This window comes from Pleurodeles waltl, chromosome 7, assembly GCF_031143425.1.
Source record: "Pleurodeles waltl isolate 20211129_DDA chromosome 7, aPleWal1.hap1.20221129, whole genome shotgun sequence".
NCBI classification, from domain to species: Eukaryota; Metazoa; Chordata; class Amphibia; order Caudata; family Salamandridae; genus Pleurodeles; species Pleurodeles waltl.
The window spans coordinates 1,015,379,613-1,015,400,738 of NC_090446.1; the positions used below are offsets into that span (position 1 = coordinate 1,015,379,613).

Genomic DNA, 21,126 nt, shown 5'->3' on the forward strand with positions numbered 1-21,126 from the left:
TTGCAGTGGCAATCGTGCATTGAGTTTGGTTGAATTAATGTGGCCCATTAACACTGAAACACAGTGTTGTGATGTTGCTATTGTTGTTACTTATTCATATCAAGAAAATGAATCGTAAAATATAGTGACTATCAAATAATTGCAAGTACCCATGCTTCTTCCCTTTCGTGGTTTGGAACCTATCTACCATTAATAGCATCTAAGAGGGTCCAAACTGAGATGTAATGCTGGCTTGAACTGAATAGGTGTGTAGTCTCCATCAAGAGCCTTCGTTATGCCCATTTGTAACTAAACCATGTGGATGAGACTTTCCTTGTGTTGTCTTGTGTCAATTGCGGCATTTATGATGTACCCTGCACTCAATCCTGTAGCAAATAAACTAGTGTTCACATGTTATTTGCTGTATCATTGTTTTTATCATTGATTGGTACCACAAGCAGATGTGACACTGAACCACACTGGCAAATTGTTTCACTCTATTTCTTCACAACATATTACAGTACTCTTACTTATTTTATCTCAAGTGTTTTGAACTTTAAGACCTCAGATATTAAAGGAGGTATTTATTCATGCGGTTTATGTAACCAATTTGAACACATTCCTGTTTTTATGACAAACGACAGAGCATCAGTGTGATAATTTTTCATTTTATTTAGAAATAATAAAATAAGACATCATATATATATATTTATATATAAAAATCTGTACAATCCTTGATTTGTGCAGTACATTTAGGAAGACTTCGATACAAAAGACTGCAAACAGAAAAAAATAGAAATTTACAACAATTGCCAAAAGCCACGATTGTTCACGGTGCCAGACCTGCAAGCCAACATTGTAAGACTGATTTTGACTGGCTGTGAGATGTGGATGCTGTCCTATCCTACCATAAATGGTCAAAAGCAGCCATAGCTTCAAGACATTACAGTACATGTCGTTTTGTCAAATTATAAACGAACCTAACCAAGCAAAATACCGTACAAACCCTTTGTCTTTACATTAGATATGTGATAGAAAAATATCCAGAAACACAGGATAGGCGGAGTTTGTCACTTTACCACAAGGCGACAGCCACACACTGGAGTCATTATATATTATATAATCTATCTGACCATTGCATGTGCTGTACTTCATGCTCCAAACTTGTTGATTATCAGAAGCAAGTGCAATAAACTTGTGATAGTCACAAAACTGACTTCACAAAAACTAGACTGTGATATCACAGAATATCAGTGGGTGGTAGAGGGTCATTCCAATGAAAATGAATAGGTTTCGTTTAAGATTAATGCTTAGCAACAAACTAAACTGCATACTACACAAGTATGTTTTCGGCTGGTGGCGTGATGAAATGTAATGAACACACCTAAACAGAAGTAACTTCCACTGCAAAAATGAATATATTACTTGGCTGGGTAAAGTTCTTCCCTCTATTTCCATTAATATGTCAACTTTGCCCAGGCTCCTCTCCACCCACAGTTGTGCTAAGCATGGGTCTCACTTGATAAGTCTCACTTACTGGTAGACAAAATGTGTGTATGAACCTCAAAGGCAATAAAGAACCTGTCTCAGAGTGATACAATAGACCAATTTTAAAGGATTACAGAGAATCCGAAAAAGAGGTGGAGAGTAGGCACTAAGGATCTGTTGGCCACAGCTACCTGAGAGTCACTGCCAAAAAAAGCAACAGTAAAAGGAAATTAGAAAAAAAGAAGACTTCTGTTGCAGAAAAGGGAGAATGGTGGGTCATGTGGAAACAGAAGTTTGAAAAGTTCTAAGTGCAGTGTTTTATTGTTCTGTCTAAGACACCATTAGAATGCCCTATTCAAGTATTTTCAGGAAGGACTGAATAATTTATGTAGCCAGCACCCTCTGCAATTACCATTCTGTTCGTTTTAACACGTTTTTTCTAGAATAGCAGGCCCCTAAATTAATTGTTGTCATAGGAGGAAAGCTTCCCGGCTTCTTGTGCTTCACAAAATCATTATTTAAAAAAATCATGTAGGGAGCTAAGCAGGTACCATTAATCTGTTCACCACACTGTAGGCCTCTTTCTTACTCAGAGGCTTTACTTCCTCATTTAGTAAGTGTACATCTGCAAATTTAAGATGTGTTCAGTGAAGACAAAGGGGTTGTGAAAAGTCCTTCCGGCAGAGGACAAGAAATCTGTTGGTTAGATTCCAACAGTCCGAAAGCCGGTAACCTAACATGCCAAGAGCTACACAAAAATAAAATAAAAATAAACACAAAGACCATGCTCCAAATAAATAACCTACCTTTGTAGCGGTGAGAGCCTTGCAAGGCTTGTTAATAGTTGCTAAAACCCTGCTATCCAGTAGCATCTAGGCGCTAGCCAAACTGCTGCAATGAATTTATACTTTGTATGGCATTTTTGTCTTTACATAATTATATTTACATTTGGCATTAAATATGAAAATATTTGTGCTGTATAAAAATGTACACTCGAAAAACAGAGTTCTATAAACAGGTTGATTGTCTGGAAAAGAGGTGTGCACCACAAAATGTAGCTTGTTTTCTTCCCTTTAAAATGTCTTCCCTGCAACCACCCCTCCTATCATCCCATAGCAATGTACTCAAGTGGTTAACAATGTGCATTCTAGACAGTTTGAGAATCTCCTCCCGTTCGCTCGCCCCTGCACACATAATATTACTTTTTGCATGCCACTCGCTAAATACTCTTTGGTGTTCAATTATTATTCTTTTTTTTAAAATGAACGTTAGCAGCACATGTACTACCACACAGTTTAACCTTCGCATAGACGGAGAGGCTGTGTCCCATTTTCAGTTCATCACGCTTAATTGTAAACCAGGCTCTCTCAAGCTTTTGATTGGCCGAAGGCCATTTTCTTTTTGTACCCCAACTTTGAAAGTGCCAAGATAGCCATTTTCCAACATTACTAAATTGGTTGTGATTTCTAATTGACAAAGCAGGCCCTCCATGTGACTTCATTACAGCATTGCTGATTCTCAACAGTATCCAGACCTCGGGGTTTAAGAAACGTTGTTTGAAGCTGGGCCATACCAGTTGGTTTGCAATGGAAAGGTACAAACTGCACTGCTGGGCCTCAGCCACATTGTCTGAGGTTCACTGAATTAGATAAAGCATGCACACATTGAAATCCACATTTTGAGTTACCCAGATCTCAGGGTGCCACGAGAAGTATTCCCTTCTAAGAGGGCGCAGGCACTTAATTTACCCCAGCAGGACTCACCAACACAAAGGTCTTGCTGATATAGGGGAGGCCAACGTTGGTCCATGAGCACACTGCCATGCCAGGTTTTGAAAATATACACTAAACATGTAACCCATTCCCATTTACATCCAAAGTGTGAACATCAATATCAGTTGAATACTCCAAAAAATTGCCATGGCTCTGGCACTGATCAACCAACACTGGACACTCCTGAATGCAATGTGCTGGAAAACAGCCTCCACTAAGGAACAAAAAACAGAGCATAGCGAACCTAGAGTTATTTTTAAGTAGAGAGGGCCATTGCACTTCTGCATTCAGTCACCCTATGTGTATTTTGCGGTGTCAAAGAGAAACTCCAGAACAGACTGTAGTGTGATTCCTGTTATTGTCAGACAGCTCAGTTATATTAAAACACCCTCTAAATGCAGGCATTTCCCACCATCGAGGCAGTTAGATGGCCATGCGCCTTCACATGTTCCAATTCCAAATGGCATTTGATTCGAACAAGCTGTTTTTTTAATGGCATATAGTGACCTAATACTGTTATAGAATTGTGGCTATATTGCTCTTTTAACAGAACAAGGGGGTTCTCAGGTAAAGAATCTGCAATGCAGTAAGGGTCACTTCACTACCTAAGAAAAAAGGGCACTTTCTTTGTCTTACCAAGAAAAAATATATTTATCCCCCCAAATTCAGTTATATGCGACTGAGGTGGTGAGCCAGTTCATAAAGATTTTTTTTATTTTTTATTTCCTGGATTTTGGAATAAGAATATATATTTCAGCCTTTCAACAAATACGGATTTGGGTTTTAAGAACAAATAATTTGTTATCTAAAGTGCAAACTCGTTTACAGTGTCACCTGCTACAAAAGACTTTTGTTTTAAAACAATGTCTGGATCCAAAAATACTGCATGTCCCTCATAATGAAGATAGAGGGTGCAGAGTAATTGCCCGTGGACTGCTTCCTCTTGGCAGTGCATGATCACCGAGACGCCCTTAAGCATGATACACAGTATCAGAGTGGGGTCTCCTGGGCACCAGGACAGTGGTGAAGGGTGAGGTCACAGAATGGTACACCCTTATTGGCTCAGTTTTCAGAGTGCTTACTTGGCTACACAAAGGCACAAGTATTTTTTTTAGAGAGCAGACCCGTGTCTTTTTTTTCTCAATGCGGCTAAACTTGATACTTCCTGTTGACAGGACACATTCAGAATAATTCCTATTTTTAAAGCTTTTATGAGTAAGGTGCAAGTAAGGGCATGCAGGTCCATAGTCTGTTTTCAGCAGCCCCTTTCAGTGAGTAAAGCTTTTAGGTGCAAATGTGTGCATCTTCTTTGGTATCTAGAACGGTAGTTACAGTTAAACATTTCTCGATCAAATACAGCGCTACAGGAACAAATGTTTTCAAGGCTGCCGTTTGGCCTATATTTGCATAATGCCACTTACAGTAAGTAACCAAAAGAGGAATTAAGTTTAGCTGACAAACCACTACCCTGATGCATGCTGATATCGCTGCCTTTGGCCACTGAATGTGCACTGCTCTGCCACTTTTAGTAATTAGCTGAATACGGCAGATATAAGTGCAACACTGACTTTTAAATATTTTACGTACAAATACACCACAGCCAAAATACAAAGTTCACCCACTTAGCAGCAACTAGAGATTGAAGGCAATGCTTGTTGCCTTTGGTTATGCCATTAAAAAAAGCATCCTTGTTCCCTTCATAAAGTAATATTATGAACATAATTAACCCAATCTTGCCTGCAAGTTCAAGTTTTGTCATTAAAATAGCAATGTTTATATGTATTGAATTGTACATCACGCAATATGCCTTCTGAGGTGCTTAGTTCATTGCCTTCATTCTATGGTATCGGCCCATTCACAACTCCCGGGACTCTGTCCAGGTAGTTCACAACTTCTTCCTGGGACACTTTTGGTACCACTGTCTGCAAACAGCGTTGGGCCCTATTTGACTTCAAAGTGCCGTTTACCAACATAATTTCAACAGTAACAAATGGCAATAAGTCAGTCATATTTCAGACTCTCGTCGGAGAGGTCTGGAGGCCGGTTCGAGCGGAACTACTGCTTGATTATGCGGGTCCATGTCAAGATGCATGTGCGTACTGAGGCTCTCGGGGACATGTTGAGCATTGTTCTCCTCCTCTTTGCTCGTGAGTGCCACCTCGTTCTCGTAGCAAAATGAGTTTGCATTGGAGAGAATATATTTCTTCTCAGCTAAGTCTCTTGCACTGCAGAGGGGCGTGTTGGGCACTTCATAGGTTTTATGAAACCGGGAATAGTCTACTTTGTAATAGCTTTTTTCTTCAAAGAGTACAGGCTCGTACCGATGACCCCAAAGAATTTCATTTGCTAGATATGAGCTCCGGCACTGGGTAGTCATTGCAGTGGCTTCTACCATCCCTTCCAATATAACCACAATTTCAAAGTCAGAGTTATCTAAGTCTTGCTTGCTTAAGTCATACAGTGGACTCTCTTCATCAATTTCATGGACTATTGTGATAGGTGAAACAAGAAATATTCTATCAAAGCCACTGTCAAAACCTACGTTGATGTCAATTTGATCCAAGGGGATGTATTCTCCTTCAGATGTAATTCTAGATTTGAGGAGCTGAGCCCGGACATGGGCTTCCACCAGATGGCTTTTTCTCAGGTTTCCCACGCGCCACATCAAGCAAAGCTTGCCATCTCTCATGGCTATCACAGCATTGTCACTGAAAATTAGAGTTTCATTTCTCTTCTTTGGCTTTGCCATCTTAGCCATGACAGCACCAATGATGAAGGCATCGATGATGCATCCCACTATGGACTGGAACACCACCATGAAAACAGCTATGGGGCACTCGTCAGTGACGCATCTGAAGCCATACCCAATTGTTGTTTGTGTCTCAATGGAAAAGAGGAAAGCTGCTGTGAAGCTGGTGACTTGAGAAACACATGGTTTGTTGCTTTCTGAAGAATCCAGGTCCCCGTGTAATAAAGCAATAAGCCAAAATACACAGCCAAAAAAGAGCCAAGAAAGGATAAAAGCAAGACAAAAGATGAGCAGCATCCATCTCCAGCGAATGTCCACACATGTGGTGAAGATGTCTGACAAGTAACGTTGACCTTTTTCACTCACGTTGACAAAATGGACATTGCAGTGTCCATCCTTCTTCACAAAGCGGCTCCTACACTGCTGTCTAGTATGTACCTTAGTCTTCCCATTCCCATAGCCATTGGCAACAGCCATGGTTGCCAGCTTCATGCCGTCCTCCTCAGATGATACAATACTGTAGCGGTTGGTTCGCACGCTGCCCATCACTACTGTTGTGGACTGCGGTGCTTCTGCTTTAGAAAACAGTCTGAGTTTCTGCCAAACCCGTAGGAGAAACAGTTTTGAAAGTTCAGGAGTAACAATCAGACAAAAAAAATGGAGATGGCAATCTCCAACGGCCCTTGGATTTTACCAAGGGAGGTCCTCTGCTACACACCACAGGGTTAGTGTGGTGTCATCTGTCATGGGTAAGACATGACCTGCAATAAAACAAAAAGTATACATCAGTTACAAGGTTAGACATTAAGTCATGCACATTACAAGGTTTTCTTGTCCCTTTCCCAAAAGTAATAAACCAGTGTGATATTTATTTTTAAAAAAATCCAAATACAACTATGTACCAATAAATTTACAGGTAAAGTAAATTGAACACAACTGAGTGGATCCACTTATGCTAATATGTTTTGATGAGTAATTTGCTTGAAAATAAGAACATTGAGAAGCAGGTGCAACCACACTGAACTCATGAAACACTTGAACAGTCCGATGCCTAAAATGAAACAAAAACACATTTTATAATATTCTGGCCATGATTTCAAGGATGTGAGAACTTTAAATTTGCTGATAGTGTATATTAGCTTTTGTGAGAACACTTGCACTGTTTTAGAAACTAACACCTGATACTGTTGGTACTTTGGTGACAAAAGACTAGGCTATCATCAAATAGCAGGGTTTTATAGATCTATGTTGATATCAATCATAGCTAAACACTGATTCCTAATAAATGCATTTCAGAATCCAAATTAGTTCAGAATTTGTAATGCACGGTTGCAAACTAATAAACTGAACACATACAGATTTGCAACAAAAATCACAAAATCTGCATGTGTATGGTGTATGTTTTTTTGTGGAGTCTTGCAATGATGTTGCTACCGTCAAAAGTATTCCATGGATTTCTGAAGTGAGGGCATACTCAAACACGCAGCACTATTTTTGTGTCTGGAATTCATCCTGATGGGGTAGGTGATCTTTTGATTAATCGTGAAACAACCTGAACCCACAACATACAAAAACTATTTGCATAGGTTATGCATTTTATGCAGTTTGACAATTAATTATGTACATGCATTTTCTCCTTCTACTGTAAGGGGCAGCATATTTTTGCTTTCCATTTGTAATCCCTCGTTAATTGAATTAACTACACTGACCTTTTAGTTTTTTATCCATCCAATCAGACAGTCAGTAACACTGAACAAAATATCATGTATACATTTTAAAGGTTAGGAGTGTGTCTATAGGCTTGTTTGGCCTGCCAGGTTTGGAATGCGCAGTATTCTGGCCATATAAATTCAGCTAAGTTAAATATTACCTTCTAGTCGTTAAACCTGATCCTTTTAATAAAAATAAAAAATAAAAAAGAGTAGTACAAGCATCCCCCACGATTAAAGCCCCACTTTTTTTTTAATTCCACCAAACGTTTACAGTCCAAAATCAAGACAAATCAAAAATAGGCAGATTTATACTGAGGAATGTTTCTTTTTCACTTCAATGACTCCAAGCAGAAACTCCGACATATCATGATCTAAGGCGGGGCCACACCAAGGATTGCCTTGCCTGCCACTGGAGGATATCAGAAGAGGTATTCATCAATGCCATGTGTATCGTCCTACAAGGGCTTCGTTGGTGTGATGCAGTTGACATGCTTGGAATGTATGGAAGTCCGATGGTGGATTCTCACCAGACCATTACAATGTAAAAAGTAAACCACTGCAGTATTCAGTACAATGGTAGCAATGCCTGTGATCTGTCTCCACTACATACAAACCTGTCCCGTGAAAATGTAAAGGGTCTTTTTTTATATTAAGGGTTTCATTTTACCAGTGTTCTTGGATAAACCCATTCACTGTAGATTGCCTGCTGCAAGAGGTTTTACAAAGTGTTCAATAAACAGCCTGGTCCTTCCAAAGCCTACAGTGCGCGCAGATGCTCAATGTCCTTGAGGTATAATCCATGTCATAATTTCAGTATAATCAAAGAATCTACAAATAACCCCACCTAGATCCACTGCATACAAATCTAAAACAAATACTCAAAGTTATAAATGGAATTCCTAAGTGAATTAGGCCTTTCACAACCTCTAGAGAGCACTCACGAAGTACAGCATCAGCTGTGGCACCCCACTAGTGACCTGAATGTGGTCTGGAAGGTTTCTGTAACAAAATATACAAACTTCTATGGTTTCTGATGGGTGATGGAATAAGCCCTATTAGGTTGCTGATGAACCAGAAAAGATAATCTCCAATGACTAGCACTCACTAAGACCCTTTTCACCTGAGTATATCACTGCTCTAAACTTTCTTTCTGTACACTCAGTTTATTACCAATGTACGGCTTCAGCTACCCTTACTACAAGCTTCAGCGAGACACCAAAGTATGTCCACACCATGAAAACTCCATAATAAAACAGTGATGACATCAGATGCTAAATTTACAAGTGAAATTTAAATTAATTCCGCTACTTCGTTCATGGGAGTGTAAACTGTATGTCATCTTTAACTGCCTCCCTTTGACACCCTCTCTGCCACAAGAAGTCAACATTTAAAGAAAGAGTAGTTAATTAAACTACGTGATGAATGCTAAAAGAGGTGCATAGCCCATTGCTCGGCACCACCAGTATAACAAATTTCAGTCTATTGAAGAGTGTCCTTATCAACTTCACTAGCTCACTATGTCTGAAACTATCTGCCCCTTGATATTTCCTCCTTCCACAAACACCGACCATCCCTCACACATCTGCGGGGAAAAAGTGATCATTACAGGAACGCGTGCAGTAGTATCAGGTGTATGAGGGGACCACTGCATCCCATTTATGGATGTCTTTTACCACCCAACCTCGGAACAGAGAGGTCTTGCTTGTTTTGGGGGTCCATTGCCCGAAGAGGACAAAATTGTGCAATATGGCGACATGTTGCAAAAGATACACATATTTGGTGAATTACATTTGGCGGTTATCTGTTTGAAAACTGTTTGTGAGGTATTCCACTTAGACAATATTCACAACAGGCACCTGCTCAATTAACTTTCCGTACAAGTTCTCAGTTTGCGCAGCTCGTGTAGCCGTGGCCCTCATCCTGTTTCACAGGTTCTCCACGAATATTTTCTGCTCAAACAAGTCTACTGCGAGTGAAAAATATGAACAAGGAGTGCATTTGGCAGAAAGATGACATTGTATTAAATACACGTATCCCAATAATCTGCAAGTGTGCGTTCCTATTTTTTTTAAACAGGGGTGTTTACTGCACCCTTGTTCGGCCGCTGCACACCCTCAAACGCAAGTGCTTGTTTGCCCCTTTTTCAGTTGGCAGTTTGATGCCATGCCTAAATGACGCCCGCCTACTCCCCTCTACGCTTTGTCACCACCCACGAGGGTCACTGGTGCACGTGGAAACTGCAGTAACGTAATATAACGTCGAACTTAAATTGAAATGCACCTCAAACATGTGTGCCAGTGAGCAACAGCGGCTGACTAAAAATAGTCTGACAGCTGTGTAGGAAAAATGGCATTAACTAAATGAGTCTGAACTCGTGCCAGAAACGCAGTACACATTGCTAATGAAGGCTGCGAATAACACACCTCGTGTTTGAAACAAAGTGCAGTAGCGCATATGTCGATGGAGCCGAATAAACTACTGATCTCTAAGTGATCTACATTTCAGAATCCTGAGAGAGTTCTCTCAGATAAGGCGTTTATTTATTTATTTAGTTTTTAAAGAAGAGATCCATGAAGGAGGAGGATTAAACCTGTTTCGTACCAGTGGGAGATGCCTTCCCCGCCCCGCGAAAAGCTTTCAGTAATTATGTAAGAGTGCGTTCTAACACATATTTTCTGGGATTAGTCATCTGTAAAAACTCGAATGCACGAGAGGGTTTTGGCAGCGCCTGACAGCTCCGTAATAGCCAGTTTAAATATGGCTCCCAAATGACTCCAAAAAGAAATGCTGCAGTCCTTCTACGTTTACACCCGTTTGAGTGTGTTGTCTCCATTTTTGGAAATAGTATTTTTTTCCACTTACGCTGGCCCTTAATTTCACATTATTGCCAGAATGCTACACTCTCAAGAAAAGGAACGCAGTTGAGGCTTTTTTTATTTTTTAAATCCTCATTAATACCCTGCTAACGTGTGGGCTACAGTTGGTAGCTCAGCGGATTGAGCCCCTGCTGCAAAGTGGTATGGGTACCCTACTAGTCACAAGCTCAAATTTGGTCAGAGTTGACTCCAGCTCCCACCTCTGTAAATTCGATGCAACGTGAGTCACTTACCTGTGGATGCATAAGCCCTTTAATCGGGAGCCTACCATTTCTCTTCATTGGATGTCAAATACGTTACAAAAAAATTGAGGGGCCTTTTTACCTCCTACAAGAGATACGTGTGTCCCATCCAACCAGATCAGAAAGACACCTGAAAACTCAAAACATTCATGTTTCCAAAAAGTCTATAGTGTAATATGGTGCATGCCTCCCATGGGACACGGGCAGCCACATTTCCCCCAAGATAATTACTTTTATGTTTCGCATAGCATGAAATACTTGATAAGGCACAAAGCTTTAAAGTTTTCATAAGTGGTGTTTGCCTCCTGAAGCACAATCGTTTACAAATGTCAGACCTGCTTACTAGGCCTCAGCTACTCTAGATTTGTTTTTTCTGTGCCTCCTTCCTCTTTCTCTACTCAGGTTAAGGACACGTCCGCGAGTAGGTACATCAGATACATATAGTCAGTCCCCTGGTACGAAACTGAGCTCGTTCCCGGACAAAACGTGTAAATTTGTTTCAGGGATCATAGAGACGGTTCCCCAGCTATGAGCACTTTTAACTTCCACACCCCGAATTCTTTTATCAGAAAATGTTTTTCCATAATTAACAATATTTTTCAGATCTGAAGGGAAAGATGTCATGACCTGAGCTTACAAATCAGATGGTGAACAAAGATTTTCTCTTCTACTCAGTCACCCACTGCTTTCTTGAAAATGTGTCTTGTTTCCTAAGACACAGGTGCTCACTGCATGATACTAGCAAGACATGTTCTAGATAGTACCAGGCATATGTGTTAAAGCCAATGATGGAAAGTTTGGGTGTCTTGCATGTGATCAGAGAATGTGGACGGCAGTTCTGGATAGCTCATGTTTGTATCTCAGGTTGCCAGTATCACAGACTGCGAAATGTGTAATGATATTTGAAAGAAGAGTACCAATCCGTAAACACTAAAACCATTAAATAGGAGAATAGATGTCACAACATGGAAAACAAAGCAAAGTAAAGGCAACTAAGTGGTGAATATAGGAACTGGAGGAACAAGTAGAGAAATGTTTAACACAAATACAACGTGACAGGTGGCTTTGGTGACAACAAAAATAACCAGGCATGTGCTGTTCATGACCTCCATGCAGTCAATATGTTGTCAACACTGAACAATGCTGTTGGAATACACCTTTGTTCCTGTTCTGCAAGCTGTGGTTATCTCGGTCGTTATATTTACCAGATAGCTCATTAATGGTGTTCGAGGTATGAACTAATTGAGCATTTCCTTTACATCTGTGATTTGCAGCATCAATTTCCTGTTGGAAGTGTGTGTGTACACACATGCTCTTGATTACATGCGAATTCCATGGTATTGTTTACTCTAAAATTTTCCACAGATAATAGGGAAATGTCTGGCAAACTCATATGTGTGGTTTGGTTGCAGTAGTGTGTTTCGGTGAAGCATGGCCCTGCACCATGTTTCCTATACGTTTGTTTGTGGAACACGATTAGCAGAAATCTTAATGGCTTCCACCGAAAATAAAGCCACACAAGATATAATAATATAAAGCCACATTTTTTCCATGGTAAGCAATTGCTACTTAGGTTTGTAGGGGTACTCCTTATTTTGTGATGTTCAACGGCATGCCTCGTAATGAGTTTGTCTGTCTATGTATCTATTTTTCTTTTGATTTCTCATCATTTTCTATCTCTGTCAAGGTTTCACTTTTCCTCTCTTAAGGATTTATTAGATGTTTTTCAAACAGTACATTTAGGTCACAGGCACCACAAAACTTTTCTTCTTTGTGTGAAGTACTGAGATACTTAATGTTCTCTTTTTACATCAAAACACGAAGGAAAACCTAGAACACAATATGTGGAATAACTCCAATTTCTCCTATAACTATAAAAATTAGTTGGCTCAAGCTTGTTTGAGGACTTTGGTGCCTCAGAACCAATCGTGTTCTGCAGGTTCTCCAGCTTAGAAGATTTTTGTATGAACATTATAGGCTAGGATGCATGTATGCAAATCGTGCTGTATGTGTGTGTTGATAAAACAGTATGCATGGTTAGGAGTCAGATCTGTAAATATCTCAGCACAGGAAACGTGGTCTTGGTATTAAAGACTTTATAAATGCTGCGTGCTGATTCAAAATCGTTCTCACATCTTTGTTAGAAGAGATAGAGAAGTCACAGAAGAACTAAGAAGAAGCTCTAACAGCTGTCAAAAGTTGCCTGTTGCTCGAATGTGAAAAATAATATGGGACTATGAGCCTTGTCAGGGTGAGACAATTTGAAAAATAACTACTGTGGGTGCTCTGTGCCCCATTTGACCTTCGGATACAAAAATTGCATACAATACTGTTCCATCACCTCTTTGGCCAGCAACCACCTACTTGAGCATTATTGTATACTGCTGATATTCCTTAGTCCACCACACATACTGTGCCGATTCAAATGCATATACCAATAAAATAAATATCATTAAAAAAAGTTAGTGTTGGTGAGAACTTTGATGTAGGTTTACTATTTCATATGTAAGCCAGGCAAGAAATGGGTTAACTTACAGGCGATCCAAGGCCGGACAATGAAGTTGCAACCTAAACTGACAGCCCACCTAATTAGCCAATGAGCGCCTATGCTCCCCCACAATCAGGCACTATTCCCTTTGGGGATTCTCCAAACTCTGGATCCCACAGTCTTGGAATCAGAACTCGGGATGGAGCTACGTGGCACCAGGTATTTAAAATCCCTCCTCCCGCTCTCCAAGTGCCTACCACACCCGGCAGGGGATGGGGGTGGTAGAGACAGACCTTCGTCCTCTACTGTACTCCGCCTCAACCCTGCGGTCATGGGGGGAGCGATGCAGCATGGTAGGGGAATGGAATACAAAGCCTCTGTCTGCCAAAATGTTGCATTGGGTGTGACGTGGGCAGCTTTAGTTTTGCGTTAAATGTCTTCTCGTTTCCTCAACCTGTTACATTGTTACATCAGTCATGACTGACCTATGTAAACACTTTCTTCAGCGCTCCATAAACCACAAATGATGGGCACTGTACTTCCCAAGCTTCAACCAGACAAGTCAGTGTGGGGCAAGATATGCCACAATGGAGTGTGGAAATTAACTTCACACTGCAGATAATCTATTGTCTTGCATGAGTATTACTTTTTGAAAATAGAATAAAACTAATTCTTCAAATAATAAACAATATACGTTCAACGAGTTAACAGTAGACCGGACTACAATCACGTTACATTCTTCGTACAAGAAAATAAGAATAGCACCAAAACTCTCAAAATCCTACATAATTAGCTTATCCTCTGTCAGCAAGGTTCATGGCCAAGCAAAGGCACGAGAGCACAGGTGGTATGTCTCTGTAACGTCACAGAAACCTATGACAACTCTAACGCGACTTTCTCGCTCTCCAAACTCTAGATAAAAGATTGGGGGTACTCTATCGCTTATAATACAAAATGTCCTGCCTCCGACCCCCCTCAATTTAAAACATACTAGTGTGCTCTCTTTTTCACCTGATTAAAGCTACATTCCACAGAGACAGTATTGGGAGGATTAACAAACCTGTTCAGAATGGGTCACGGGTCCTTATTTCCTAAATAGACCACTTTGCTTGCTCAGTTTTCTTTTACTAGGGCCACCACTTCATGTCTGTGTACTTCACTCACTCATTTCTCTCATTTGTTAAAACTGCTAACGCAATGACCGGTGCTAAATAAAAGCTGTGGTTAAGCGCTATACCAATACCTCATCTCCTAATCTGAAAGACCGCCAGGGCTGAACTTTTTTAGAGGGAAACGTACCACCCGAGCTCTGCTTCAGTGAACTACTGTGCAGTGCGGTCTTGGTGTCATATGCTTATTACAGACTGGTTGTGATGTCATGACCAGGCCGCTTAGGTAATTCTATATATGTACCGGCTCACACTGTGTGTTTTATTATAGGTAGGGTGTGAATATGTATAAAATGGAAAGAGAGTCCGAGACGCGTCTACAACTAATTGAAAACCCCTCCGACTGAGCCCCCATCACGGTATACATCTCAAGGCCGCAGAGGGAGGAATTCTAAACATTAGAATGACGGCCCGGCTGGACGAGCAAGACTTCACAAGCCCAGCACGGGCTCGGAGAAGGGCAGATGCTGCAAGCGAGCCCCGGGGGCCCCAAGAGCGGCGCATGGGGACTGCTAACGAGCGCACTGTGCTCCCCGGCTGACGCCACCGCGCCCGGGCACATGTTGCTATGAGAGCACAACTGCTACTGTAATGTGCCTCGGCGAGGCGGCCTCTGCTGCCCTCTGTAAACACACAGACGGCGCTCTGCGCAGCCACAAGACATCAGAGCAGCAGCTAATGCTTTTTATATGACCGCCGCAAGCTGCTCATGGAAAAAAGGCGAAGCTCAATTTTCCCATGGAGGCTTACAATGTGTACCACCCTACCTACCTCCCTCCAAAACTATCTCATCTTCAGTTTTCCATTTGAAGCCTTATCTGGGTTCCGCAGGCGCACACTTAGGAAACTGCGCGGTTAATGCCTGACGTTCTCATGGATGCGTAAAGGTTTCTCTGTCTTCGTTCCCCCGGGCATGTCCCAGGTCTTATTCCCTGTTCCATCTTTCTCTATACTCCTCGCGCAGTTAGTACCCGATAAGGTTACCCAATGGGCTACATCATTTGCCGTTGAAATTAATGTGAAACTCGCAGCACAAAGGTTTTACATTTGCATTGCCAGAGATTCCACTGGTGCAGCAGGTGCAGTGTTACCAGGGCTCAGAGGCTTGAGGGGACCCCTCAGCCATGGTTATTGCTGTATATACGACCCAAACAGCAGCTGAGGGTAGAATTCCCTTCCGCGCACTGGAGCCCATGACACACGGGCTGTGTTACTAGTTTGCCCCCGAGCTGGATAAAAGTAGCACGTTATGTAGTGTTATAAAGCAGCAAGACATGAGCAAGTAGCGCTATAAAGATGTTTTTTCTTATTATCATGTTGACATGGAAATATTGTATAGTGAACACCCTGGTACGACATCCTAACATATAACAATACTCTATCCTTCCTAGCAAATAAAGCTGGCCCATGTGCTAGTGAAATTCTGACAGCCGAATGAATATCAAGAATGTTCTCATTGTGCTTAAAGACAGAATTCAAAATAGTGATATTTAACGGTTATCGTATCAGTGGAGAGAACGTAGACGGGGGGTGAGGTTCTGCTGCCAGCCAGTTTGACAAGTAGAATAGAAAAAGTGAATGAAAGGATGCACGTTGCACATAATGAAATATATAACAACACACGGAATGTAGAGCGCTGAGAACGCCGCACCGCTCCTGCTGAAAGTCAATGTGCGGCGGCAGCACCGGAGCGCACCTGCTGCTCTGCTTGGCGAGCACGGAGCTCGCACTGGCTCGCATTCTAGGCTGATGAATAAGCCAGCTATTTCCTATCTCTTTTTTTCCTGTAACTGTCAAGAATGATGCAATCTTTCCAGAGCACAAAGTCAGAGCCTGGTAGCCGGACGCATCGCTTTCGCCAGATCCAGGGACACTTGTTAGCGCGTCCTGTGTTATGTGTTGGTGTCCATTCGCTGCCTTAACATGTCTGCGTGCGCCCTTTGATTCTGCCAGGAGGCAGTATTATACACACACTGCCCGAGTATCTAAACCCACATATACAGCACAATTCGAAACATTACACCGGGCCTTTCTGCTTGCCTTTCAATGCATACACTCGGAGTGCTTAAGATGTCAAGTGCCGCCATAGGGCGGGGGCGGCATACATTTCTTCTTGCTGCAGCTGGTGCATGGAAAGTTGTGAGCACAAACAGATGCTGCAGAGAGACTCTCATATTGCTCAACTGTTCCATGCTTCTATATTTTTAGCTATGGCATTTAGGAGCCACGAGAAAACGAGCTGCTGCTGCTGGCTTCCCTCAGACAGCCGGCTCAGATTCCCAAATGCAAACTGAAACCAGCACTAGCACCAACGTCAAACTCCTCGCTAACATGTTCTACGCCAAAAAAGTGCTAAATTATAAAGTCCAAGTTTTAAATGTCAACGATCCATCAGAAAATGTTTAAAGTCGAGATAGTCCTTACCTCTTTTGAAGGGAAGAAAGGATGCAGAAGCGCAAGATCCAATAGCGATGAGATGACCCCACAAATCCACGGCGTATTCCAATCCACCAGTACATTTGTTCTCTGAAACGCTCTTTGAGAGTCTCCAGCGCTTTTGCTGCTGCCATGTGATTTTAAATGCCTGCCGGCTACCTCCGCCCATTGGTCTCTCCTTCAGCCAATCACAGGCAGGAGGTTGGCTCGCATGGCAGTCAGTCCTACTGAGCTGCAGGCAGAGTGGGCATTCCTTTCAGGAGAGAGTGAGGAACCGTGATCTCAGGCGGGCTATATTTACATGAAGGGGACGTGCCAGACCACCCCGCCCATCGCCCCCCACAAATACCACCCCCCCACAGGGTACCACCTCATCCTCAGTCATTAGCAGTACAAGGTGCACGGAAGTCCACATACAGAGAGGACAGGATTAGAATTGCATCGTCAAAACAAGGAAAAGCTGCCACCCCACCGATTTTGTGGAATTTGGGATTGGATACGTTTCCAGGATGGAAACTTGTTTTTTCGTTTTTTTGCTTCAGTGTGTATTTTTCATATTTAATATAACAATATTCTATTGCAGCATCTCAGAAGACAAATGTAGTATCTATGCTGATAATTTTGAATCCAAAAGGCTCGCACGTTTTCCCCATTATCTATACTTTGTTATCTAGAGCAAGCCACTTGAACTCCCCATGCACCAATTGCTGTTTCACCTCCAAAGAGAGTATCCTTAAAATCATGCTAAACACCTCTACCCACTAGACCTTAACATTTCTATATTTGTATAGACTTAGACCCAGTTTATGCCCCCTTCAAAAAGCCACCGTCTCCCCTTTCTAAGTCAACTTTCTCTACCCTTCATTCTTTTTGCTTCTCTCATATATTACTAAATACCAACCCCTGTGCGTCACTTTCTGGCTTTGCAGGTAAGTTTGCACTCTATAAACAGCTACACATACACTCCTCAATAGAATGTTTTGAGAAAAAACAGTTGCACGAAACCTGCACTGAAGGTGGTTTCATTTAACAAAAGTGAAGGTCCGGGATGAGGATGAATGAAACAGTAGTTAATGATACACTTCAACTGTGTGTGTCTCATGGGGCGATGGGACAAGGAGGTGTTACAACTGGTGGCCATGGCATTGGAAGTTGTACTCTTGATGTTGGAGTAGTTCAGCTGTATGTGGCCAGTGGGCTGATGGGACAAGGAGGTGTTATGACTGGTAGCTGACACTGGAAGTGGTACTCTTGATTTAGGAATGGTTCTTGATGGATGTTATTAAGTCATTCTTTGAAGCTACCCTTCAAGTGCAGTGCTACCACAGAGAAAATGTCCTGCATCGGGTCTGTGAATTAGTAGCTGGCCATCAAATGTGGCTTAGATAAATATTGGATAAATGTTGCCTTCTGTGTTTATACATTGCTTCATAAGTGTGGCAGATAAGGAATAAAGAGCGCTTGCAGGGAGTTGATAAGTATAGAAGCAAGGTCCACTGTTTTTCCATAGTGTCAAAAGCAGGACTGAGTGTCACTGTGCATAAGAATAGCGCTTTGTCCTAAACTGCTCCCAAGGGAGGACTGAGAATTCTCCTGTGGGTCCATATGTATGTCTGTCATTAGACATGCATACATCACACATGACTGTGCAGTGGCGTGTCTGAGGAGCTAGTGTTTACCATTGAGGTAAAATGTGAGGGAGGATCTGAAGCCATAAAGGTGTGTGACTGAGCATATGAGATGCTAATAAGAAGGAATGTGAACACATAGAGTGGAGCAGCCTAAATCGGTAGGAGAGAAGACCCAAGCATTAACTCAACTCAGCCCACCAAAGCAACTTAACAGCATTTCTACTCCATCTCCACCCACCTCTCTCCCAACACAAGCATGCTTTATACAGTACTGCTTCTTCTTGCAGGGAGTCTAAATGATGAATCTGCATTAAATGTTCTACACGCTTAGAGATGTTTCTAAGGAAGTGTGTCACCACCCCACTGAATCTGTCTGGGGAGCTTTGGCGCTCAGCGTTTACTAAATTTTATGTTTTTCAATATGCCTAGCAATTTTTGCAGATAAAATGTTCCCCACAGTCTAATATTTGGAGTGGCAGAAAAGAAATAACTCAAGGAGTGTGAAGTACACTCATTCCATCACAGAAAGAACACGGGGACCTTCTGCCAATGACCGCGTGTCACTGTGTTTTACATCTCATACTGTAGAACCCATTTTCAGAGAAAAAAATGGTGCTGTACGTAAATGCTTGAGGTAATCTGGACAGTTGTTAATTTCCGTGGGCAGCATTACTTTCTCTTTGTTTGTGCAATGTGCCATTACAAATAGGGACCAACTATACACAAGTCAGTTTTAACCCTAACCCAAAAGGGACAGGCGAGCCCGAATTCCCCTCCAAGCGAGAACAAAAAAGCAATTATCTGCCAAAACATGAACACTCATCTTTTACAGCTATGCAGGAGCCAAAATACATTTAAATATTAGGGGTCCACAAAGGGCACTAAAAGCTAGGGGGCACCAGACAGTCCCTAGAAGCATTATTAGAGCCAGGAAGGTGGATAGCAAAATGTATGTTTCCTTAGTGCCCCAAAAACCCTGACTCCATCCCTGTGTCTAAGATCAAGCCTGGCATCAGTGCACTTCATCATTTTTAAATGAAAGGGGCCTGGTTCCATGGGCTCTGTTCACCTCCTAAAGATTAAAGCCACTCACAGCCTGAGGCTCTAGACACAGGCAGGTGGGTAGCATTCAGAGTAAGCTATGTTCAGGCACTAAACTGTACTTAGAATTAATATTGTTATTACCTATTTTTGTATTATATTACACTATCTTATTTGTAAATGCAAGGGGCAAGCCTGCCATTGGACCGCTGAACCGGGGAAAGCGGGAATTCGAGCCCTCTTTCATAGTCGGCCCCGTCTGTGGGTGCTTTTCACCCATTTTACCACACGTCGCTCTCTGGTAACATGACTCTTACACTGCGTCGAGATCGCCAAAAAGGGCAGCACAATAAAACGCCAGCAGCTACGCTGCTTCGACAAAGCACAAATCTGGATATTATCAAAATTCCCAGGGTTTTGTGAATGACAGGGCTCTGTGCAATAAGTGGCCTTACTCAGACCAGCGAATTATAACCATAAGCGAGCATCAGGGGTGTGCAGGCTGCGCAGCCACGAAGAGGGCTGGGGAATCATCCGAATGACCGACGGGGGCAACCAAGGAAGGGGTAGAGCTGCCATCCGTGACTGACTCCCGTCCCTCTGGACTTTCAAAGGCACAGCGTCCTCGTGTTGGTCGATAGTTTCGGCCCCATCAAATGTCTGCGTAGCTCTCGTTGGCAGGTTGTGCAGCCCACAGGAGATGACGTTTCAGCTGCTCGTAGGACGCGCGAGGGAGTGCAGCAGGCTGGGAAGCCACCCTGTGGGGAATACTCGGAGGCTGCTAAGTCCAAGCGAGTGCACGATTAATGTAGCCGCGGGCGGTGACTGTGTGTGCGTCGGGGGCGGGTGGAGACACACTCAAACATCCAAACCATGAAAGTATTAAAAGGACTACTTGTCGCCTCGTCCCCCGTTGTGGTTAGGGGGCGACTGAAAATCCTGACGGTGCAGTGTAGTAAATAGTTGTGCAGTTTTTGTTGGAGAACGCTGCATGTTCTTTAGGCGGCCAGAACGACTGACAGCTGCTGGTGAGAGCCCTGCTCCAGCTCTGAACTCGTGGCTCCTCCCATTCACCGAAATGTGGAACGCAGGCAGCACTCAACTCACTTTTCATTGGCCCTCTTTTGCCCAACTCTTTGAAGAATATTTGTTAAGCCCCACCCTTTTGTACATCTGATTGAGCAGGGTGGCCACGGCCTGCGACACAGGCAGGGGCTGCTCCCGCTCACAGTTCGGAAGCTTCGACTTTGCGAACTGATCGAGGAGGCCTTAAATACAGGACTAGCAGGAAATAGAAATGCCGCCATAGGGCTAGGAAATGATAGTTTAAGGAGTGAGCAGCACTGTAAATTGAAGCAGTCCTGGAAAAAGAAATACCATCAGCGTCCTTGATGAACGACCAAGTTTAGGACGTCTACATCCTGAAGAGGGTAACGAGCTGTCCCGGTTCCAGGAATTTATATCCGGATGGGCCAAGCGTGTATTTGGGTGGCCAATGTGTGCCCAATTTTCGACAATCATGGAGGTAGCCTACAACCTGGGC

General features: G+C 42.5%; 1 protein-coding gene across 1 annotated transcript; it reads right to left on the reverse strand.

Moving 5' to 3' along the window:
* Window positions 1-627: 627 nt before the first annotated feature.
* KCNJ2 (potassium inwardly rectifying channel subfamily J member 2) lies at window positions 628-17,035 on the reverse strand. Its single transcript, XM_069199833.1, has 2 exons — window positions 16,900-17,035; window positions 628-6,749 (listed from the first exon to the last, which is right to left on the reverse strand). Exon 2 carries the CDS (start codon window positions 6,532-6,534, stop codon window positions 5,245-5,247), a length of 1,290 nt encoding a protein of 429 aa, XP_069055934.1. The 5' UTR covers window positions 6,535-6,749; window positions 16,900-17,035; the 3' UTR covers window positions 628-5,244.
* Between the last annotated feature and the right edge of the window lie 4,091 nt (window positions 17,036-21,126).

Excerpts from the sequence above, each read along its gene's own strand:
- KCNJ2 (XM_069199833.1), bottom strand. The coding sequence starts at position 6,534 with ATGGGCAGCGTGCGAACCAACCGCTACAGTATTGTATCATCTGAGGAG.